Genomic DNA, 24,785 nt, shown 5'->3' on the forward strand with positions numbered 1-24,785 from the left:
TCCAAGTCCCCGTTCCTCTGCGAGCACACACGTGACACAATTGACAGATTTGAATAGTTTCCCTCGTCACTAATAATAGATTTCTATTCATGTGCAGAGAGATCGACGTGGTGAACTGTGTGACTATTAACATCTATGCAGTTCTTAAGTAAGCACGCACAGGCTTCCAGAGAGAATAAATCTCAGAGACACTGGTGCCTGTCGATCCTACTCCATCTTTTCATCATGCCTCCAAAAGATCTCTGGTCAGTTCATACATTTGAGTTAAGAGGGCCTGAAGGAAGACTCAGAGGGCTTCCTAGCCATTCATCCTAGCTGGGAATGGCTCTGTGGTAGTGAGGACAATGATAGCGAAGTTAACTTCTAGAGAGCACGGTGTGCCCGGCTAAGACACACAAGCTACAATTCAGTTAGTTCTCACATCCAGCTGAAGGTTGGAACGGAGCTCAGAGAGGTGTGGTGCCTCGTTCAAGGTCACGGAGCTCAGAAGTGTCTTACCATCACCTTACTGACTGGGAGGTGTGTGAGTGTGCGCACGCGCGTGTGCATGTGAGTGTGTGTTTGCTCTCTGCCCTGGGTTTTGTCCCATATATAGAGGTGGTCTGCAGGTTGAGAATGGAGGTTCTGGAATCATCTTTCCAGCTGTGATTCTCCAAAGAGCTATGGGATGGCTGTGTGGTCATCACTTTCAGTTTTTGGAGCCATGAAATAATAATAGTATTCTCATATTGAGTAGATGCTCTCTGTCCTTCAGAATGGGAAGCATGAGCTGAGAAGGAAAAAGACGTCTTAGGGGGAAAAAGGAGATTTTAGTGTGGGTGTTTTTGTCACCTGGCAGCTGAGTAACTGTAAATAAATAGACCATAGACCATGAAACCACATACCCAGCACTATTTACCCAGCACTTAGGTTGAAAATCCTCTCTTTTTTAAAAAATGATTGCATCTTTGGCTTTGCATTTGTTAAAAGAAGGAAGTACACATTAGCCCTCCAAGGTGGGTTGTGTGTGTGCGCGCGCGTGTGTGTTGTTGCCATTGTTGTTGTGGGTGGATGGAAAAATATGGAGGTCTGAGATGTGAGCGGGCATTGTCCTCAGTTGATGTCAAGTAATGAACATTTCAGTCAGGCTATTTTTTCCTATGTTCTTCACCCCCCTTTAACTGTAACCTATTCTAGTGGATCTGAGAACATGTGAACTCTGAACATCTCTGGGGTATCCTTCTCTGCTCTTTCTTCATTTGAAAATGAGTTTTGAAAAGGTAGTTTGGGGGACAGCTAAAGAAACATTAACTGTTATTTAAACACATATCAGTATGGCTCAATTGTCAAATGATCTGAATTATCCTGTAACCTGCATAAACACAGGAGTTTTTGGCTGCTTGCTCTCATTTTAAAGTCTTCTGGAGTTTTAATGTCTGAGAAGCAAGTGCACAATGTAGCACGAATTCTAGTTGATCTTAAGTAATCAAAACCCAGAGTCAGACAGAGGGGCTAAAGCTGAAGATCAGAGCAGAGCAGCAAGTCACTAGAGAGACCTTTAACCTCTGCCAATGCTCAGACGGAAGGGGCGAGCCTCAGACTGCCTAGACAGCACTGTGCCTCTCCCAAACCTCAGATTCCAATGAGCTCTTGTCTCCTCCTCCTTAAATACCACGCTCTACCAGGCCATATCACTACTGTCTCCACCTCTCTAGTGCTGGGATTAAAGGGGTGGTTTTCCGAGTGCTGGGATCACCTTTGTGTGAGTTCTATTTCTCTCTTTTAGACAGACTCATTCTCATGAATCCCAGGGTGACCTCAAGGCCTGAGATTAAAGGTGTGTGCCACCACTCCCTGGCCTCTAACGGCTTAGCTCTGCACTCTGATGTTCAGGCAGGATTTATTTATTAAAACACAAACAAAATATCACTACAGCACACCATCATCACGGGGCCCGGCAGCACGTGATGAGTACGGTTCTTCTGGGGGAGTTTGGGTCCTGAGGTTTAAACTTCTTCCCTTCACCTGTGGGTCTGAGAAAATAAGGGCTAAATTGGTTTGGCCTGGGTCTCTGGGGTCTACTATTTGAAAAGAGTTTTTTTAGACTGTGTGTGCCTTCCCTAAGAGGTAGCCCCATTAACGTCTTCTCGTGGACTCTGAGGATAAAGCGGTGGGTTTCCTCTTCCTTCTCTTTTCCCTCTTCTTCTTTCCTTCCGGAACCCAAGTTAATTTCATGTTGGGTGTCCACATTTCTGGACCATCTTCTCTCATTTAAGGACTTCCAGGTTTGCTCCCATACCAAGTGTTTCTTAGTTATCCTGAACGTTTAATAGTTTTCATCTTGTTCTCATCCTCTTTGGAAAGCAAGAGAGTTTATTCTTATCTGAAATATCTTGACAGATTGTACCCTAACCAAAGTATAAGTGTGTGTGTGAATGTGTGGATGTGTGTGTATGTGTGTGTGTGTGATTTAGAACAGTTCAAGGCACAAACTGAATGCTGTACTATGACCGGATGAAGAGGCCGATGTCAGAAGAAAACTGCTGTAGAGAAAAAGTGGGTGGGAAATGGGGGCAGCACACACCTAGGTGGTGAAAAGGTGATGGTAGCATTTCCATAACGACCCAGACACCGGAGTGATAACGGCGTGGAGTTGTCCCAGGAAGGATAGGGGTGTCATAGATGTAGCAAATTAAGTCTCTTTTTCAAATTTCTTTACTTGTAAGATTTTCTGATGGAAAATTTCCACTTGCAAGTAGAAAGGCTAGTGTAATGAATAGTGTTCTCTTCTCCCAATTAAAGCAACGCAAGAAATGCTGCTCTTTCTAAGCCTTTCTGTATGTGCTTCTAAAAGATAGGCACGCAACCACACACACCACAGTGCTTAACATTAGGGCCTTGTTTCCTGGCTGTTAACCGGGTCACAGACTTGGCCCCTGTGGTGCTGTTTGAAAGACAGGGTACTACATGTCTGAGCATACTCAATAGATAGGTGTGATAGCTGTCCAGAAGCCATCTAGAATGATGTTTTCCTCTCTCTCTCTCTCTCTCTCTCTCTCTCTCTCTCCTAAACAGTGCTGTTGTGGTGAGTTCACTTTTACTTCCCCTCCCTCTACATGCTATTTTAGGCTCATTTCTTCATCATCTCTTAACTCTCCTTCTCTCTCCTGCTTTCTTCTACCATTTCCGTACCTCCGCAGCCTTGCGGTTGGCGTTCCTCTGATGACCCCGCTTTGATTCACCAGCCCCCTAGTCTTCCTAGGTCTTCTTTAAGGGAGAGGAACACTTCTTCCTGTTCCAATACAAAAATAGCATTGCTGAGATCGATATAAAACTCAGATGCCATGTGACTCTTGTTTGCCATAGAAGTCAATGAACTTTAGTGGGTGCCATTGCTGGGGTTGCTTTCAGAACCCTTTCCCTACCTCAGAAGTAAGCCTGCTTCTCTTTAGCCAACCGCTTTCCCTCTCCTCCATTCTAAGAGCTGCCGATCTTCTCCGTCTGTGCAGATTCACCTGTTCTGGTCGTCTGACATAAATACTTGGAAAAGGGAAATGTCTTTTGTGTCTGACTTTGTTTACTTGGCTCACTCCCAGTAGCATTCTTTTTAATCACGACTAAGTACCATTTCGCAGCATGCTTGCCGGACCCTTTGTTCATGTAGTACTGGTTGGTGGACATTTGCGGTGTTTCCTCTTTTCTGTCTGTGGTGAGCAAGTGCTGCTCTCACATCAAGTATGAGGCTTGTTGAACATCCTTTTCCAGTTTTTTTTTTTTTTTTGTGAGTCTGTAGAAGAGTTCCTAGATGAGATGGTCGGTTTGTGTTAACCCTGGGGATGTACCAGACATTTTCCCCCATGGCAACTCATTTTATTTTGCTCATGTGTGGAAATCTAGGCCTCTTTCAAGGACAAGTACCAACTCAAATGTTTCTGCGTTGACAGGTATTTTTCAGTGTTTCAGTTAGTCTTTAATTATGTTCACATATATTTCTGGTTTCACATTTGTTGGTTTGTTGGTTTGTTTGCTTGCTTGCTTTGTTTTTGGAGACAGAATCTTGCTCCTCCTGCCTCTGCCTCTTGAATGTTGGATTTACAGGTGGTTTACTATTGTTTTCCATCTGTAACATTACAAATGGACTATTACTTGAGCAATGATCTCTCAAGTGCAGGGTATTTTTAGGGTACAAAAAGGTTCATTGGAAAACAAAAATAATGTTGTTTTTACATGTGCTTTATAATTATACAGAATATTAAAGTGGAGAATATATGGGATATATAAATGAAACTCTCTTCTTTTTCAGGGGAAGAAGGAGAAAGAACCATGTCCTGGTATGTTTGCTAGGCAAGTGCTATACCCACTGAGCCACACCCACAGACCCTTTAACTTTTATTTTGAGACAGAATCTTGACACGTTGCCCAATCTGTCCATCAGTTTAGAATCACCAGCCTCTTGAGTAGCTGGGATTACAAGCATCTACCACCTAGTCCTCCAGTTCTTAATCTTCCTTTGCTTGCTGCTGTTTCAGACAGCATCTCACTGTGTAGGCCACACTGGCCTTGAACTCTTTAGTAACTCAGCTGATCCTGTAATTCAAGATCCTCCTGCCTTAGCCTCCCAAGTGCTGAAATCCTAGGCACGAGCCCCCACTCCCAGCTTCTTAATTCTGCCCTTGAAAATAAATCTGATAGGAATGTCTTCAAGATCACATTGCCAAGGAAACTGGTGGTTTCTTGCTGATGTCAGCTGATGTGTGCCATATGACTCCTCACGAAAGGATTTCTGGCTTAGGCATCAGTCTTTCATTTTGTTCTACTTCTGCTGATTGCCAAAGTAAAGCTTGGGGCAAGTCCCCTCCTGGTTCCATCTCATTTCTCAAACTGATCCATTAGCACCTGAGCTCATGTGAGTGTTCACCAAGAAAGCCAAGAGTGGGAAGTGGGAACCATGCAACCGCCGTAGGAAGTTGGTCACTTGTGAATCTGAGGCAACTCTGTGTTTCTTCAGGTGAACATCCGGTGTTCTCCGATCCTTGCCTTAGGGCTGCCCCCTCATCTGAGCCACCACACATATTACTTTTAATGGCTCTCTGTCCTTCTTCCTTGTGCCTCTGATATCAAGCCTATAGAGCTACTGGCAAATCTCTTTTTACTAAAGAAAGGACTGGAGAGGAAGCAGTGCCTGTGACGTCACCCAGCAGCCACTGCAATAAGACTGTGTCCTTCCTGCTGACCTTGCTATAAGATAATGTTCACCAGTTACAGTAAAGCTTTGACCTTTAAAAAAAAAATCTCTGTTTGCTCTGATGCCAGATGCTGTCTAGAAGCTTGGAGCTGTGTTGCTGGGCATATTAATGTTTTCAGTTTGACATGATAGATTCAGGGTCTGAGCTTACTTGGGGATGTGAATCTTTGTTTGAAGTCAGTGTCTGAAAGGAAGTAGGCCCGGAGAGAGACTGATGAGGGTATAGGGAAATATTCATGAATTTGATCACATGCTATGGTTGAAGAATTACTCATTTTTGGCCACATTTGCTTACTACTGTGTGTTTTTTAGTAACACACCAGGAAATGTGTTGTAATGAATTTCTTTGTGGGGATGTGGAGAAAGGGAGCCTGGTGTGCTATTGGTGGTAACAGCATTGCCATTATGGGAACGCTACGGAAGGCCAAATGGAACTACCAAATGGTGTAAGAGCCTCACTTCTGGATAAATGTCTAAAAGAAGTGAACTCATCATGCCAGAGATATCCGCAATCCTGTGTTCACCATGACTGTTCACTATAGCCAACATATGTAATGTAAGCAACTTAAATGTCCATCAGCAGATGAATAAATTTAAAATTTTTTTAAATGCAGTGTATATGCACAACAGAATACTAGTCAACCTATCTTAAATGGTCCAATCAGGAAAATCCATCACGGGTATGCTTGGGTTTAGTCAATTCCCGATGTTGTCAAGTTGACAACCAAGGTTAGCCATTACACCCCCCAAGTTGCTTTTATTCATGACGTTTATCACAGAGGTAGAAAACAAACTGGGGGCTAGAGCCCTAGGGAATCATGGGGCCATTTTAAGTGTGACTCAAAGTAAGATTGGAGCTAGTAAGAAAAACAGACAAGCAGAGGGGGTCAGCAAAAATACTATGAACAAAGTTGCTCACTGATGTATATTTCAAAGTAATGAAAAGCTGGAAATAAATATGAATGTCGGGTCTGGCTATGTAAACTGTAGCACATGTACACCAGGGAAAGTGGTAGGAAGTTAAGACAAGGGGCTGGAGAGATAGCTGCTCTAGCAGAAGGCAGGGAATCAGTCCCAACTCTCATATAGTGGATCTCAGCTGCTTGTAATCCTGTTCCAGGGAATCTGATGCCCTCTCCTGATCTCCATAGGGACCAGGCACACACATGGTGAACATATATTCCTGGAGACAAAGCATTCATACAATAAAAAATAAAGATACAAAATTAAAAAAGAAGTTAAAAAGTGTGTGAATAACCTTTACGTTGCATTGTTGAAAAGAATCATATAAATTACAGAACGTGTCCAATGTGAAACTGTGAAGCTTTAAATGAGAACGGCCCCCATAGGCTCATACCTTTGAATGCTTGGTCCCCAGTTGGTGAACTGTTTGGGAAAGACTAGGAGGTGTGGCCTTATTGGAGGATATGTATCACTGGGCGTGGACTTTGAGTTTTAAAACCCCCCACACTAGGCCCAATCTCAGCCCCACCCCTGCTACTGTCTTTCGGATCAGGATGTAGAGCCCTCAGCTATGGCTCCAGCACCATGTCTGCCTGCTTCCTGCCATCGTGACCACGAACTAACCCTCTGGAACTATTAAAAAGACCCCAGTTAAATGCTCTCTTTGATAAGAGTTGCCTTGGTCACGGTGTCTCTTCACAACAAGGGAACAGTAACTAAGAAGATCCGATGAGTGTGCTTGAACAAGAAAACAAAACAAATCTTTGGATCTGACGTAGGTGGATCATTCCTTGCAAAGAGCGTGGGAGGGATGGAATAGCCAGTAGTTATCTGTGGGACTGAAGAAGGGTTTTTGGAGTGTTGAGTGACAGGAACTTTTCACTTCTTGTTCTAGGGCTCTGTGTTTGGGGCCTTTATAGAAATCTATTTTTTTTTTGTAAATACCCTTTGCAACACATCATACACACATACACAAAGAGTGTATCCTTCATCTGTATTACTCCAAAACATGTAACCTAGAATACAGGGCCTTCAAATCAAGGAAATCTAAAGACTTTTAAGAACAATTTTTATATGTAGTTTCTTTTGGTGTGTTTGAAGTTGTATCTTGTCAATGTCCACGTGGAGTGAGAAAAATTCTCTATCTTTAGGAGGCTTGTGTTCCTTTCTATTCTTGTTAAAAATGATTACATCCCAGTAATTGAACAACCACATCTACCTAAGAAGGCATTTATCTCTTGACTTTATTTCCAAATTGTTGGTTATGTTCATCTATTCCATAAGCATTTATTAAGCTCTTACATGCAACTGAAGACATGGGGGATATGATGTGGCAGAGAACAAACAAAACCCTTGCTGTCATGGAGCTTACAGTTGGGGGCAGAGGAAGACTCAGAGGGAAGGAGCGGGAAAAGAATCAGGAAGTTATGTTTCTGTGACGACATTTGAGCAGAGTGACAGGGTAGGAGGTGACCAGGGAACTACCTTTAATTAGGAAAGATTTCCTTGAGGAAGTAATTCAAAACTAAGGCATGCATGACAAGGGAGGACCAGGCTGTGCTCACTGGAGGGAAGAGCACTTCAAGCAGAAGGTGAACTGCACCCTTGGGGTGGTGAGACTTGAGGGCCTGAGAGCTTGTTGTGTTGTTGGGGCTGGCAAAGGATGAGAAAGGTAAATGAGAGGTCTTCAGGGTCATGACGAGCCTTAAAGACAAGGTAAGAACTGTGGATTTCATTCGTGATTTGATGGGAATCCTTTGGGGTTTGATTGGGAGAATGAGATGAAGTTTGGGTTTATAAAGGGTTTCTCTGAATGCCTGAGGTTGTGGTTGGGGAAGGGCAGAAGGCGGGAAGCTGCTCTCCACTGTGAAGTCCTACGTGGGTGTCCAAGTGGGAGAAGACAGTGGCTTAGATGGACATGCCAGCTCTAAACTTGTTCAGGGGTTAAATATGGAGAGCTGGGAATGCATGGGATCACACATGGCTCCTAAATCGTAGACTCAGGGGACTGAGAAATTTACTTCCTGGGATGGGGAAAGAAGGAGAGGAGCAGGTTTGGAAGAGGGGGCTTTAGAGTCTGATTTAGGTGTATTAAGTTGAGGGTCAGTGGGAAAAGGTCAAGTTAATATGATAACTTGCCTGGAGCAGAGGGAAAGTCAGATAGGAATGTGCACATGCAAATCAGCTTCACACAGTGTGATGACAGTTAACACTCTGGAGTCGACTCTAAATTTTCATATTCAATTACACTTGGATGTGATACTCTTGCCTGTTGACTGGATCGAGTAGAATAAACCTCCGGCATGTCTGTGATAGTCTTAAGAGAGGATTCAACCATAAGGGTTCTGACCTAATCTGTGGACTAACCCACCGAGGGATTAAAAATTTGAATAGGCTATGGGAAGGTGGGCTGGTTGGAAGAAGCAAGACATCGAAGGCGTGCTGAGAAGGGCATGTCTTATTCAGGCCTCTTCTTGCTTCTGACTTTGCCACACACTCCCACAGCCATGACACACTGGGTCACTACACCCAGTAACAAGGGTTATGTGACCAAGGACTGAACCCACTGAAAACATGAGCCCAATCAGTCCTTAAGATGCTTTTCTCTCTGGTGTTTGGACACAAAGACATAAAGCCAATCTCATGCGTGGTGGCACTCTTCATTTGGGCTGAACTTGCTCAGATGGACTGGGTCTTGTGAAGGCTGGTTTGGTTGGACCACCTTGCTCCCAAAGACGGACAGGAAAAAGAAATGTTTGCTGAAATCGCCAGAGTGTTTCTTCTCACTGTGCAGATCAACGTTTTAGCCATCATCACACTCCCTATGGCCAAAGCAGACAGAACCATTTGAAAGATGGATTCTAGAGCCACAGCGTCATTTAAAAATATTAGAAACTCATATTGAATTCCTATAGATGTGGCGAATATTCAAGCTGATGCAAACCACGCGGCACCAGGGTCTTAGTGGTTGTCCTCCTGACTTTGCTCTAAGGCTAGAATGAACTCCAAAGAATGTGCTAGAAAAGTGTCTTGACTTTTACACGGCACCCCCATTTTTGATTTGACAGGGAATTTCTTATCATAATACCTTTGGTATGTTGTTGTTTTGCATTATTAGTTGAGCTTTGTGGCTTCTTCAGTTAAGCTCACACTGGCAAAAATGTTTCTTATCTCTATATCAAACTCTCAAGATTTACTGCTATTTTTGTTTGTTTGTTTGTTTTGTTTCTCTGATTTAGTCATTTATCTTTGACTTGAAAATACAAGAAGTTAATGTGAGGTATAAAGGAATTTTTTGCTTTTGTTTGCTTGTTTGTTTTTTTGCTTATTAACAATAATATATATAATATAATATATATAATATATTATATAATATATAATAACATATAATATATAACAATAATATATAACAAAAATATGACTGGACTTTTATTTATCTAGGATGATTCTTGCTCATTGCAGATAAATTCTTCAGACCTCCAGCTGGCCATGTGATGAATTCAAGGATCATGCCTGGTGGTACAGCAACCACCGGAGAGCTATGTTTCGAGCACGCTCCCTCCACACCAGGAAGGATGGTGTCCCAGTCTACAGACCAGCAAGATTGTCCTGTGGACCCCTGGGAAGGGATCAGTGGTGCCTGTGAGGATGCTGACAGTTCACCCCCGCTCCTGGACACTGACCACCCTCTTTGCCAGTTAGATGTGAGGCTCCTGCGGCATAAAGCCTGCTGGATCAACCAGCCGTGTGTGGAGCAGCCGCTGCAAGACTTATTCACCCAGAGAGCAACAGTGCAGAGCAGTGGGAAACACTTGGGGGTGGGCACTCCCTCTCCTGTGGGCCTTCCACTGTTGTCTCACCGGGACTCCCTAGCTGAGACCCCCCTGTCTGAGAATACTGCCAATGGCCCTGGGGGAAAGAGTGGTGACTTTTCCCTGCCTACGGAAGAGCAAGAGGTTCATCCGCAGCACAAATCTCTGCTCAGAAACCCTAAGACTGTGGCCACTTCCTCATGGCCTAAGGAAGACAGTGCCCGTTTTGAGTCTCCTCCTTTGACAGCTTCTTCAGATGACGGTAACTCTACCTGGTGACTTCCTTTATTCTTCTCCATCCACGTGCTTGTCTGGGCTTGGCTCAAAAGTCTGCCTGTTGTCTTGCCGTGAGAAATGATGTTCATGGCCTTCTACTTTGACCAGAAGCCAATGCGTGAGCTCCTTTAATGTCACCACAGCCCATATTCTGTGATGGTCACAACAGGTGGATCAGATATCGTCTCCTCCTTCCACTGAGAGAAAGGTCATCGTTTTAGCTCAGTATAGTTCAAGTGCTGGGCCGGGACCTTAGAAGGGAGGGTCAGCGGTGAAGAGGTTATCATTCCTAGCTGGCAGATGTGAAAACACTCAAGGCTTTGTTTGCAGGGAGAACATTAGAAACACTCAACCCGCTGTGGGTGGGGAAGGCGGATGACGGACGTGCTTCACCTGTGCTAATCCCAGCACAGACAGCTGTGAAAATAGCAGGTTTGAAAACAGTAGCCACAATACTCCCCGGAAAGGCTACCTAAAGCCTTTTGGTGTGAAAACAAGGGCTCCCTTGCTGTGAAGCAGTGCACAGATTCTCAAAATAGAAAGCTGAATGAATTGGTCCAACCAAAGCCCCAGGCAAGGTCCAACTAGTTGTCTTTATTTTATGTTGAAGGATTCATTACTTTATATCCACACTGTGAGTTTAGAGCCCTGCTTCGAATAGTGTGGGAAGCATTCTGTTGTCGTTGTTGTTTGTTGCAAATAATTTTCAAAGCTGTCACCTGCCTGTTCTCAGCCTGTGTGTGTATTTATCTTACTGTCTTTCAGAGGCTAATGTTGAGGCAACCACATTTGAGTGAAATGTCTCTCAAAACAGGCCTCCTTTCTCTCTCTCTCTCTCTCTCTCTCTCTCTCTCTCTCTCTCTCTCTCTCTCTCTTTCTTTCATCCACCCAGGTGGTTACTTCTCAGGATAAAGAGCAGCTTGCTTGCGGATTTAGAGGTTGCTAAGTGAGAGACGACTTTGCTGTTAGATTGCCTCCTGGAGGAAGTCTTCCCCCACATAAACCATCATGGTGACAAGTTAAAGCAGCCACTGACTGACGATGGCCTCTGAGGCCCAAACCCACTTGTCATAGCCTTGTACAACTCATTCTTCAACTTAGCACTACTTTTGTGTCTTTGTCTTTCTCCTGGATACAACAATGGGACAAAATGAACCCCAAAGCAAGGACAAGTACTGCGGCCCCCGGTGTCCAAAGGCAGGGCTTCCCAGCAATCCTATCAGTACCGATTCAGTATTTTGAGGCGTTCTATTTGTTTTGTTTCAGAGATGAGCTCTCCCTCTGTAGTTCAGGCTGGTCTTAGACTCATAGCGGTCCTCTCACTTCTGCTTCCTGAGGGCTAAGATGACAGGCGTGAGTCATCATGTCTGACAAGACTGTCTTGAGCTTGGCGAAGAGATTCCTCCTGTGCCGTTAAGAAACGGAAGCCCAGAAGTGACTGGGTTCTCTCTTCCTTTAGTATGGAGCAGCACAAAGAAAGACACAGGCTTTCCTTGGACCCCCACGCCTCTAACGGCAGCCGAGGGGAGCATTTCCTGAGGCTGTAGAAGCAATCCTCCTGCGTACTATTGGTTAAACAGGGCCTACATGTTTACAAAATACCTTTGCCTTCTCTATCTCCTTATGTGTAACTGGTAATAATCCCAACTCAAGACATGAGAGAATCTATGACTGAGGTATAAGAGGGCTGGGCACCATTCTGCAGGATCTTGCTTTTTCTTCTACTCTCAGGTTTGCGCCTATGACGAAGGGGCTCAAACCTGCCAGCTTCCTGTTTTTGTTTAAAAAAAAAAAAAAGACAAACCAGCAATTTAGTTTCTTTCATCAGTAGTGGTATTCTGGTTACAGTGGCAGAGATGGTGAATGGCCTTCACATCCTACCCCCAAAATGTTTACCAACCGCAGCCAAGAAATCCTCCGTCTTCCATGTCCAACCCACTTTGGTCAACATGAGGCGTCAGGGTGATACTGGCAGCGTTTGCCTGGCAGCAGAGAACCCACAGCCCCCAGAACGTTGGCAGGATCTTATTTTAATTTAGCAGGTCAGGAAACCTCAGCTTCTCTGGCTGTCATGAAATTTCACTTCCTTCCAAGGCTGCTGTTAGCAGCTCTGTGATAGGAAGCTCTCTCTTCGGTGCTCATTGCCAGGAAGGAGTGTGTGTGTGGGGGGGGGGGACGCAAGAATGGATGACACAGTGTCATAGGCGTTGGGCTTGACTGGGGACTCTTTGTTTTCAGATGACTTGTGTATGTAACAGGAAGTCTGGGGTCAATTGCCACGAGCTGGGGAAGAGATCCTGTAATTCTTAAGGCCACCTTCCCATCTCCTGTGGGCATTTCCCGTGACCTGCTCATGTTCCCACCATCTTTGCTCCACTGTTCCCTCTGTTCTGGTGGTTTCCCGTGGTACCTCTCAGTCACTCCATTCATTTCCTGTAGAAATGATTGACAGCAAGGCTGTGTCTACAGGCCTGGTCATCAGAAGTCCCTTTCCTCTTCCATCCCCCACATCTTTCTAGAACTGTACCTTTCCCCTACCCCTTGATGGTGTTGAAGACTTGCACCTACGATTGATTTTGTTTGTTTAGATAATCTTTGAATTTGTTCTCCCCATTTTTTCTCTGTCTTTGTATGCATGCATGCGTGTGTGTGTATATGTGTGTGTTTTCTTTTGTGTTGTGTGTTCACCTGCATGCATGCACACATGGAGGCCAGAGGTCAATGTCAGGTGACTGCTATCATTCTCCATCCACCCTTCTTTTGGAGACAGAGTCTCTCACTGAGCCGGCAACTCACTAATTTGTCTAAACTACTAAGCCCAAGGACACTTCTGTCCCCGCTTCTCCAGCACTGAGATTACAAGTGCTGTGCCTGATACAACAGGAGACTGAACTTGGGTCCTAAACTCAGGTCCTAGAGCTTGTATAGCAAGCACTTTCTTGACCAAGCCATGTCCCCAGGCCCCCTTTCTCCATTTTATTATTATTTTTTTTATAGTTCTTTTTAAAGATTTATTTATTTATTATGTATACAGTGTTCTGTCTGCATGTACACCTGCAGGCTGGAAGAGGGCACCAGATCTCATTACAGATGGTTGTGAACCACCATGTGGTTGCTGGGAATTGAACTCAGGACCTCTGGAAGAGCAGCCAGTGCTCTTAACGGCTGAGTTACACCAGCGGTGCCTTATGGCTGTGCCTTTTGTATGCCCATTCAGGATGATGCACACCCTTTTAATGCCTGGTTGTATTGGCAGGTACTGCTCGGAGCAGCAGAAGAAGCCATTCTTGGAATTTCTTCCCGCTAGAGACATTTGTGCTGCCCACTGATGTGGACAAGGTGAGTGGATCTTCTCAATCACTGAGAGCCTGAGTCCTTCGGTAGCGTCTCTCAGATGTGAGTGTGGAAACCACCCTGGCAAGGCACAGCCAAACGGCTCTGCTCAGTGTTTGATGGAGGCTGCCAGGAGAAGTTTCCAGGCACCGTGTGCTCAGTTGTCAGTGACTGATGCACTATGCCAGGCTGAGAGTGTCCTATCATAAGAAAGTCAACTTGGTGGCTGGGGTTGGGGCTCAGTAGGAGAGTGCTTGCCTAGCATATGTGATGTTAAGTTCAATCTCCAGTCCTGAAAAGGAATTAATTCAGCTTGGTATATCTGTGTCTCTGAATGTGGGTTATGTCATAATTTAGTTAAATCAACAGCTATATGTATCTGCACTCAGGTCACTTAAGTGACACTTCTCCAGTTTTGAAATCTGATCCATACTCGGAAGCAAAGTTGGTCATGCTCCTGTTTGAACTGACTATGGTTTTTTTCCTGTAGGAAAATATCCACTTCTATGCGGCAGACATGATTATCTCCGCATTGGAGACTATGAAGTGCAACCTCATGAGTCAACAGCTGCCAGAGATCTGGGGCACAGAGGAGGCCAGAGGGTCTCATGGGGACGATCAGACGGAGGCTGAAGTAGCCTTTTACACCCCTGCAAAGCCGGAGCCAGGGTCCTCCACTTCCTCAGACAGTGGCTATGAAGGCAAGTTGGGCAAATGCTTGAGTGTGATCTCCGCACACACTGTCCTCTGTCCTGTCCAGAAGGAGGGACATATTTCAGTCCTTTGAAAATGTGACCAACCCATGGCCCGTTGGGAACATACATCCTAGGTTAGCCATGGATGTGGCAATTCAAAATCTGAAACTAACTTAGAACATTTTGAGGTGTGTGTGTGTGTGTGTGTGATGTGTTATTTTCAGTGATTCAATTTTGAGGGCCTTTGTTGGTGTATGTACTTTGTTGCTGATAATGCCACTTTGCACATGTGGATGATCTCCTAGGCTGCTGTCTTGCCTTGTGATTAGTGCTCATGATCCATCTTTTGGCCAATACTGCATTTCTTGTTTTGTTTTTCCTTGGATTTCATTCTGCCTTTTCATGGTGACTGTTGTCTCCTGTCTTCCTTTGTTTTCCATCACATAGCATCCCCCTACCTTTCCTTCCATGTTTTTTAGCCAACAACGAACCTACCATGTGCTTGGTGATGGGATTCAGTGGTGGCAGGACACTTTCCACGTTCTCTGTTTCCCTTAGTACAATCATATGTCTAGCTTCAAGGTGGGCAGAGGTAAGCTCTAATTTAACATGGCTCCACTATTCATCTAAAACCCCTTTCTGGGGGGTGGGAGGCTATGGCTTGACTCTCTCTTTTGTCTGTGTAGATTGTGTTGCCAAATAAGATCACATTCACGCGTTCTAGGTGGACACGAACTTCGGACGGCCATAATTCAACCCAGCATAAGTACGTGCCCTGCGCTATGTATTTCATGGCCAGTTTGGCTTTTTTATTTTTATTTTGCCTCTGTTAGTTTTATTTTAAACTTTGTGTTATATTAGGAAATTTTCAAACATATCGAAAAGCAGACAGATTGTAACAGCCTGTTTCACCCAATTATAGTGAATAAGAGATCCTAAACTAGCTTCCTGCTGCTTTTAATCCTTGAAGCTCTGCAGCTTTATCCCTGCTACCGATCCAATTTCTGTCAGTTGGGAGCTACGCTATTCTTTCTCCCTTCCTCCTCTTCTTCCTCTTCCTTCTTCTCTCCTCCTTCCTCTTCCTCACCTTCCTCCTCTTCTTCTTTCAAAAATGTCTTACTGTATACCAGACTGGTTTGAACGTGCAATTCTCCAGCCTTTACCTCTCAAGATAAAGTTTCTTTGCATCTCCCTGGGAATCCTGGAACTCCCTCTGTAGAACAGGTTGGCCTTAAACTCAGAGCTTCACCTGCCTCTGCCTGGGATTAAAGGAATGCATCACCACCACACTGCAGGTGTTCTACTATTGAGTTGTTTGCTTATTATGGCATTCATGCATATGTGTTTAAACATGTGTGTGATGATGATGATGATGATGGTAGAGAGAGAGTGTGTGTGTGTGTGTGTGTGTGTGTGTGTGTGTGTGCAGGTCAGAGGAAAATTTTGGTATCAGGAGCTCTTTCCTTCTTCCCTCCCTCCATCCCTCCCTCTCTCCCTCCCTCCCTCCCTCCCTCCCTCTCTTCCTCTCTCCTTTCCTGCCTTCCTTTCTCTCCTTCCTTTGTACTCTTTCTTCTTTCCTTTCTTTTTATATATTTTTTAAAAAGAAAACAAACTATCTTTTTTTTTATTATACATACCAATCCTCCCCTCCTCCCATTCCCTCCACATACTCTCCTACTCCACCCCCATCCAATCCTCAGAGAGGGTAAGGTACATTGCTTGGTGGAAGGTCTGAGACCCTCCCTACTATATCTAGTCTGAGCAAGGTATCCATCCAAAGAGAATAGGTTCCCCAAAAGCCAGTACATGCAGTAGGGATAAATCCTGGTGCCACTGCTAGTGGCCCTTCAGTTTGCCCCAGCCATGCAACTGTCAACTTCATTCAGAGGAACTAGTTTGGTCCTATGCTTGTTCCTTCCCTGTCCAGCTGGAGTTGGCGAGCTCCCATTAGCTCAGGTTGACTGTTTCAGTGAATGCAGTGGGTGTATCCATCATGGTCTTTACTCATATTTACATCACCTCTTTACTCATATTCTCATTCCTCCCACTCTTAAACTGAACTTTGGGAGCTCAGTCCATTGCTCTGATGCAGGTCTCTGTCTTTTTTATTTTATTTTTTTAAGACAAGCTCTACCATTGGCCTAGAACTCTGTGATTCGCTCACTGACTCTAGCGAGCTCCCAAGTTCTACCTGCCCCCCCCCACCCCGCTTCCCAGGGTTGGAATTACAAGCTCAAGTTACCATGATCAGCTTTTCTGTCAATTCTGGGAGTTGCCCCTGGGTCCTTGCACAGCGAACGCTTTGCCGACTGACCCATCTCTCCAGCTCCAGTCTCACTTCCTGATGACATCGTCCCTCTTTCTTCTTTCCAGGTTGTGCTGTGCTCCAGGTCAGTCCAGTGGCTGAGACACTTTCTGCCTCTCCTGTGGTGAGAGAGGCCCGCAGACATGACTCGGATGAGTTCGTGATGTTAGGTGAGGTTTAGAACCTCCTTGCTTCCAACTCCCTCACATACCGCACAACTACCAGCCAACATCACATACGAGGCCATGTTAGGGATGTCTGAGAAAACCTCTCCCAGGATGCGGCGAAGGAGAAGCTGTTTCCTTGTGTCTGGCATCTTGATAATTGTTCATCTTACTTGTAAGAGCTAAACAAAAAAATGCCGATATTCATTAGATCTGCTGTGTGGTTTTGATGAAGTTTATATAAAAATCCCCTCTCTGGTGGTTACCTGGAGTCTCACCCTGTTGTCTGTAGGTGGTTAGCCACAGCAAGTTTCCTGGATGCAGGCTTCTATTTTTGTATTCTTATAAAATTAACCAAGTGAGACAGGCTAAAAGACCCTGTTACCCTTTCTTTCATTTTCTTGCAGAACTTGGGGAATGTAATGACATCACAGAAGGCGGCAGACGCCCCTGCAACTCTTTAAAAAGGTACATGTCTTCTTGTGCTTACATACATGGACCGCAGGGGATTTCTTTTTTTTTTTCCTTTCTTTTCTTTTCTTTCTTTTTTTTTTTTTTTAAAAGATTTATTTATTTATACAGTATCCTGCCTGCAGGCCAGAAGAGGGCACCAGAGCTCAATATAGGTGGTTGTAAGCCACCATCTAGCTGCTGGGAATTGAACTCAGGACCTCTGGAAGAGCAGTCAGTGCTCTTAACCGCTGAGCCATCTCTCCAGCCCCCCTCCTCTGGGGGTTTCTTTGGAGCCACCATGTCCACTATGTCACCCATACTGGATATTGTGACCAGGTTAGCCACAAACAGGGTTCGCAGATGGCTAGTGTTAATTGTCAGGTTGACAGAGTCCAGAATCACCCAAGAGTAGGGATCATCTTGACTATATTATCTGATGTGGGAAGACCCATGTTAATGGTGGACTATCCTCCGGACAAGGTGAGCTGCACTCTACAGGTGGAGAAAGTGTTGAGTGCGAGCTTGCATGCATTCCCTGTTCTCTTTTGACTGCTGTGCAGTGTGGTGAGCCGCTTCCCAATGCCTTAACTTCTCTATCATAGTGGACTGTCCCTTGAAGGACAAGCTAAAATAAATCCTTTCTGTCATTCCTGGAGACAGCCTCACAGCAAACACTGCATGCCTCTGGCTCTAAAAATTTTTCAACCTCCTCTTCTGCAGTGTTTCCCCGAGCCTTAGGTGTAGGAGTGTCTGAAGATGTGTTTATTGAGATTGGACTCCACGGCTCTGCATTCTGATTGGTTGTAGCTTTCTGTAGTCTCTGTTGCAAAGAGTTTTCCTGAGGAGAGGCCATGACTACACTTTTAACAACAAAGGTCTATAGATTGCTAAACCAGATTATGCTGGTTTAGCAAGTTAGTAGTGGAGGGAGGGAAGGGAAGGGAGAAGTTATAATTATACTATCAAAAATTTTAGCCAGGCTGTGGTGGTGCATGTCTTTAATTCCAGAATTAGGGAGGCAGAGGCAGGCGGCTCTCTGAGTTTGAAGCCAGCATAGCCCACAGAGTGAGTTCCAGAACAGCCAAGGCTACACAGAGAAACTCTATCTCAAAAAACAAAAACAAAAAACAAACAGGCAAAAAAACAACAACAAAGCAAAAGATTTAAAATTGTAAAAAGTAAAGTAAATCCTTTCTCCTTTAAATTAATATTTTCTTAGGCATATGTATTTTATTTTTTATATGCATGGGTGTTTTGCCCCTCAAGTTGCTTTTGCCCTTTTATCACAGCACCAGGAGAAGAAACTAATCCAAGACGATCTTCTGGAAGACAGTCGGTGGCCTCCATAACAGCAGTGTTGTTTGCAATGATAAAATACCCGAGACAACTAACTTACAGAGAGAAAAGGTTGTTTGTCTTTGTAAACTCAAAGACAAAATAGTGTCATTGACAGTGAGGGGTTTTTCTGGTTTTCTGACTTTAAATCCAGTGCTCTTTTCACTCTACCCCAGGTCTCAGTGGTCTTGACAAATGAGAGAACTCTGCTGATTGTGGATGAACTGTGTTGCTTTAGATGCTCAGCTAATAACTATCTCGCACGATGGTTTTCTCAACCCACAGTTGAACTCCCAAAGATCCCAGCTATATACCCTATATGCAGTCCTCCAGCTTTTCTTTCTCTTGTGTTTCAGTGCAACTTGTGAGTCAGACTTCAGTCCTGCTGGGCGGTTAGCCAGAGAGTTGTTCCGAGGGTTCTGGAAGTGCCAGGTGCTGTCGGAAGTCAATTCTCGGCTGCCAGGCTCCCTGACAGCAGCCAGCTCAGGAGTAAGTATGGAAGCCAGTTGATGGTGGAAGGAAACGTTTTTAGTTTCTCACTTGGCCTGCTTGACTCAAAGGTTTCTGTTTCCTAGGATGGTTGATAGGCATCCCGAAGGTCTCAAAATGATTGTGAGCACCCATTAAACATCAGGGAATGTACTTAACGCTTCGCACTACGGTGTTATTGTTTTTGAGAAAAAAACGGTCTTACTGTGTAGCCCAGGCCAGTCTCGAATTACAGAATCCTTTTACTCCAGACTCCCTAGTGCTAGGAATACAGGCCTGCTAAGATGTTGTGACTCTCCCCAAGTATGCTGAGGTGTTGCTCTCATTTCCCCCCTCTTATTACTCTTATTTTAAAGTGCTGGGCAGACCTGAGCAGGGCTGTGGGCAGGAGGGTCAGTGGTGAAGCAGGTGTCATTGCTAGCTGACAGACATGAAAATATGCAAGACTTTACGTGCAGGATATACCTCAAGAACATGAAGCGCCCTGGTGGTAGTAAATGCTAAAAGAAGTGTTGAAAAAACAAGAAACAAACAAACAAACAAAAACCACCTCCCTGGAAGGGTCAGGGTGGGCAGGCATCTAATTCTATCAGAGGAATTAAGCCTCTGGAGAGCTTAGATGGTGATCCAGGTGTTAGCCAGGTGGAGCCGGGGCAGCTAGACCCTGACTAGTGGGTGAGTGTTCTTAACAAGGGCCCTTGGAACACACATGGAGGGATCTGAAGCCCCATGAGCAGACTCAGGTGTGGTGGATAGTGTACGTGTGTGAGTGTGTGGGGGGGGAGGGGCTGGGATCCACGGGAACAGGTTTGAACGAGAATGGCCAAATTGCGGAGGTTTCTGGTTTGGAGGAGTCCGGATTCTAAACAACAGGAAAATGTAAGATTTTACAGTAAGCTGTTGAGCTTTGTAAGCCAGGGTTTTCTGCAGCAAGACCGTGGCAAAACTCTCTGATTGGCTGCTGCTTTTGTCACTAGAGGCCGCTTCTGTCATGGAGTGGCCCTGGTCACAGAGCCCTCCTCACCACATGGGAAGTCTGGGAACAAATGAGCTATACATGCTAAAACAGGTAGGCCCAGGCGCAGTGGCTAAGAGCGCGGATGTTCTTGCAGTGTGAGCTCCCAGGGCGGCTCACAAGGATGAGGAACTCCAGTCCCAGGGGTTCTGACACCCTCTTCTGGCCTGCACAGGCACCAAGCACACAAACACACAGAATCATTAAAAAAAAAAAGAAGAAGAAGAAGGGGGCACTCAGCTGGAAAGTAAAGAACCAGTGTCAAATCCTTTAGATCAGCTAAAACCAGTTCCAAGTTCTGGTGGTAAATTGTTATGGGAAACACACTGAAGAGTTCTTTTCAGTTAAGCTCCTGAAATGCTTTCTGAGGTCAGCCCTGAATCCTCTCACGTGTCATGCAGATGGAGAATGAAGAGCGTGCTGGGCAAGACTTGGACTCCAGTGTGGACACAACACAGGAACTCATGCCTAAGTCTAGGGTCCCAGGGGCTGAAGACTGGGTCCCCCCTCGATTTCAAATCATACTTACTGTTCACACACCAGTCAAGTAAGTGTGGATGCTGCCCAGAATCCGGGTTCTACTTGGGACACGTGATGGGGCCCACCTGATTCCTATGGAAGCAGATGAAGCGAAACCAATGTACTGAGGGACAAAGGAGATGTTTCTGCCTTTGGCGCTCTGTTGTGAGCTTTGGGGGTCGGCGGAGGCACAGAGGCGGTCCCATACGTTAGGAGTGTGACTCCCCTCCCCAGTTCTGAACGTTTCCTAGCACCTCTAGGTCAAATCGACCCAAAGAGGATTTCAAGTGGCTGATACTGAGACCAAAACCAAAAGCAACGGTTTCAAATGATGAGACCATTCTCTTTCCCAGACTGGCTAGCATGCAATGAAAAGAACAATGAATGCATGCAAGTTTTGAGAAGAATTTAATCTCGAGGAGATTGTCCATAATTGAGAAATGTAGCGGGACATGAGTAAAATCTTTATTCCATAACATCACAGGCTCTGAGACAGCTAAAACTGAACAAGAAGGGGGTAAACTTATATTGTGTGTGCATATGTGGCCGGACGCATTGTGTGTACATAGTAGTTCAATTGTGATTTGTCCTGAGAGTAGGTAATAGATTGCAGACAAAGGTGACAGGCAACATATTTGAGCCACGTGCAATTTTTCTCTTCTCGTGTTCCCTCATGTGAACTTCAGGGCTATGGAGCAACATTTCCTGAGCTCCAGGGAGGTGGTTCAGGTGCCTTATCTTTGCCTACTGCCTTTGCTCTCAGACTTGGTGGAACCCAGGAAGACCGCTATGCCTGGACAGAGCTTGCCCTCGGGGCACTGGGACAGTTCACTTTCTTTGCACAGGATAGCTTTTCTCTCAAATTTCCCAGAATCTTCTATAAGACATATGGATGGAGATTTAATGCATTCTTTTTAACCTTGGCAATTTTTGTTGACCTTGGACTGCCACCAAAGTTTAAGTTTACCACTGTGCCCATAATTCTAGGTCACCATTGAAATTAGGGCACCGCTGTTCCCAGAACACTCTTTGCAGGAAGGAGCATTTGATAACCTGGCCTTGCGTCCTCTCTTCTTCTAATGTATATTGCATTTATTCATGGGTGACCTTTCTGAGCACGTCAGATTGTGTTGTGTATCCTCGGCTGTCTTTAGTGTACCTCTGGCTTCTGTTCACGGGCAATGGGAAGCCCCAAGGACTCTACAATAGAAGAGTTCTTTGTGATACTGACTTCTAATTTGGCGACTTTTAATTTGACTTTTAAGTTAAAGAGTCCCATGTTTAACTAGACAACCATATTGGATCAGTATAAAATTCTCTCAAAATGAAAAAAAAATGACAAAATTAAGCACCCTATGCCAAGGAGCACACCATGACGCTGACTGCTTTGTTATCAATGAAAAAATGCTGCCCTGATCAGCTCTGGAATGTTAACAGTTGCCACTTTCTGTCCTCAGGAGGGACATAGCAGTGGTGGCCCAGAATTTCTTCTGTGCCGGATGCGGGACTCCAATACAGCCCAGTAAGTATGGGTTCTGTGCCGCTTGCCTGTTGCGTGGTAACAGTGCCGAAAGGCAGAGCTGGACTGTGCGTTGCTTTGGTGTGGGACAGGAGCCTTTTTGGTGTGAGCATGTTGTGGTGGATTTGTGGAAGTGATGCTGTCTTTTACTAGAAGGCCACCATGATCCACTAAGCTGCGTGACTAGACAGGAGCCAGGAGGACCAGCATCCTGGCTGCTTTCTCCGCTAGGGCACTTGGAGAACCCAACCCACTCCTGATTTAGATGTTTGAACCTATTGCTTCCTCTCTGCAGAATGCTCTCCCTGGAGACTCCCCTATGACTCTTGGCTTTACTGTCACACCTTTACCCTCTTTTTCATCCCACTCACTCCTCTTCTTCCTCTCCCCCTCTTCTTCACTTCCTCCTCCTCCTCTTTACTCCGAGTTTTCCCTGGCTACATGGGACGTACCTACCTGGCCACATCCAGTAGTTTGTGTACTTCATTCAATCAGCCTCCAGACTGTTTACTCCCAACATGGCATCCATCCCTAGAATACTCTTAGCTTCATGGACAGATTCTTATCTGACTCCATCACCACTAAGCTCCAAGAAGGCAGAGACATTGTTGGTTTTGTTCATTGTTCATCTCCAGCCCCAGAGCCATGCTGGCTCATAGATGATTCCCCCCAGACACACCCACAGAGTAAACAAATGGCTCTTGGCAAGACTTCTCTAAGAGAGGACGTGGTGACTCATTCCTGGGCTGGTCAAAATTCTGCAAACTCGTCTTCCCTGTGCAAGATTTTTAGCTTTGCTTGGTCTAGTTCAAGAGATTAGAACTGAAAGCAGAACCACCCTGGCTTCTTCTAGCTCACGAATGTACCACAGTCACAGTCTTCCTCAAATGACTCAGTTTTCTAGCTAGTCTACCAAGAAGCAGGTCTATTAGTTAATCTGTACATCCTAACACTATACAAAATGCCAAATACATGACTCAAAAACTACGTAAAGGCAACCGACTCCATCATTGATTGTTTGATACCTTCCTAAGTTCACTGAAATCCTGTCAGTACAGCTGGGAATCCTGCAGACCCCGCCCTCACAGCATCTGCTTCCCAGTTTGGAGGGCAAGATAAGGAAAGGGGAAGGCAGGACTGCTGTGGAATTCACAGTGGAGAAACTTAATCTGAGGTGGAGGTGGAGAGGGGAATGAGAGGTTTCATAAGGAGGTGATCATCTCCAGGACGTGGGGTACTCAGCACGTGCAAAGGGCCTGTGGCCATTGGGAAGCTGACTGAGGGGAGGGAAAGCCTGCAGAGGAGGTGCAGCGTAAGTCGGTGACGTCATCTCCCGAAGTGATCTAGCGCTTCTCCTGAAAACTTTGTCTGATTCTGATTGTTTCCACCTTGAATTCTGAGATCATTTAGACTTACAGAAGAGTTTCAGAAACAGTGCGAAAGGCTCCCAGGCCATCTTCCCTGGCTTCTGTCAATGCCAATCACAGGGCAATCATCACATCTGAGATGTTAAGGTTGGCTCAATCCCCTCAGGTTAACTTCAGACTTTACCAGATTTCAGAAGATGGTGGCCATAGTCTTTATCCATTTCAGAGTTCAGTCCAAAATTCCACGTTCTTTTGACATTCTTCCCGAGTCTCCTCCAATCTTATATACAGGCCATTTCACCTTCATACCTCTGTTGGGGGGAGCCGGGTTATATCAGGAGGAAATTACTAGTCCCTTGTATCCTTCTGTCTCTTCCCATCATTCCAAGTCTGCTCAGGGATGCTGGTTACCAGGGCAGAGTCTGTCTTCAGGTGGCATGCAGAGTACTGTGCTTTTGTAATTGGTTTTGTTGAAGATTTCACTGTTTATAGCAAACCTCTCCCCAAAGGATAATTCAGTAAGTGCAGAGACATCAGCTCTTCCTCTTCTCCTTCAGCACCTGAACCCAGAGAGGAGCAGGACACCCTGGCTATACACTGGATGTCAACTGAGCTTCCTGTTCACTGCCTGTGTGTCCCTTCGGTGACACTTGTCTTTGCTGTCCTGTGTTTTCCCTAAAGAGAGAACATAAGCTCCTAAGTCACGGAATTATAAGCATAGAGTGACATATATTAACCTATAACCAGCTTGGGGAACAGGTTAAGTGCCCAGAGGAGACTCGTTCCTGCCATTCTTGGAGGCATTATTAGGGACATAGTCATCGGTGTCTACAGTGCTATACAGTGTGCTAGGGCGTTAGTCACTGCCTTCCCATCCAATATGTTGTTCTTTCTCACCACAGAGCTAACAGACATAAGAACTAGAATTACACCTTGTGTTATCTCGACTACATAGAGGCACACATCAAAGCAGGAATGGCAAACGCCAAGAGTTGGCTCATGTCAGGTGTTAATGCTGAGGGACGGCTGCACCGGAGAGTTTGGCTGCATTGTTTTCTTTCTGAGCCCAGGTTGTGAGGGCACCATATTGTCACCGCCATCCCTACATCTTTTGTGCATCAAAACATTTTATTAGAGATTTCAGAAGCACCATGTGTTTGTTTTAACAGATTCAAAAGTGCAAGAAATAAGTAGTTTTCCCCATGCACAGAGATGCGCATCGTTAGCTTTCTGGGGGAAGGTCTAGGTACTCTCTCTGTGCCCTCCTCCCTGATTTATATAGTCTAGGTACTCTCTTCCCAGTCCCGCAATATATA

General features: G+C 45.2%; 1 protein-coding gene across 1 annotated transcript in view; it reads left to right on the forward strand.

Annotated features, from left to right (window-relative positions):
- Rubcnl (RUN and cysteine rich domain containing beclin 1 interacting protein like) overlaps positions 1-24,785 on the forward strand; it is a 31,946-nt gene that overhangs the window by 1,891 nt on the left and 5,270 nt on the right. The window contains exons 2-9 of the mRNA XM_005355645.2: positions 9,650-10,261; positions 13,532-13,614; positions 14,099-14,309; positions 16,677-16,778; positions 17,180-17,240; positions 18,917-19,049; positions 20,466-20,611; positions 22,041-22,105. Of these exons, the coding sequence (XP_005355702.1) occupies positions 9,682-10,261; positions 13,532-13,614; positions 14,099-14,309; positions 16,677-16,778; positions 17,180-17,240; positions 18,917-19,049; positions 20,466-20,611; positions 22,041-22,105 (1,381 nt within the window). The 5' untranslated portion in view covers positions 9,650-9,681. The remainder of the gene's footprint in view (positions 1-9,649; positions 10,262-13,531; positions 13,615-14,098; positions 14,310-16,676; positions 16,779-17,179; positions 17,241-18,916; positions 19,050-20,465; positions 20,612-22,040; positions 22,106-24,785) is intronic.

The sequence above is a fragment of the Microtus ochrogaster genome, chromosome 17 (genome assembly GCF_000317375.1).
Source record: "Microtus ochrogaster isolate Prairie Vole_2 chromosome 17, MicOch1.0, whole genome shotgun sequence".
Classification (NCBI taxonomy): Eukaryota; Metazoa; Chordata; class Mammalia; order Rodentia; family Cricetidae; genus Microtus; species Microtus ochrogaster.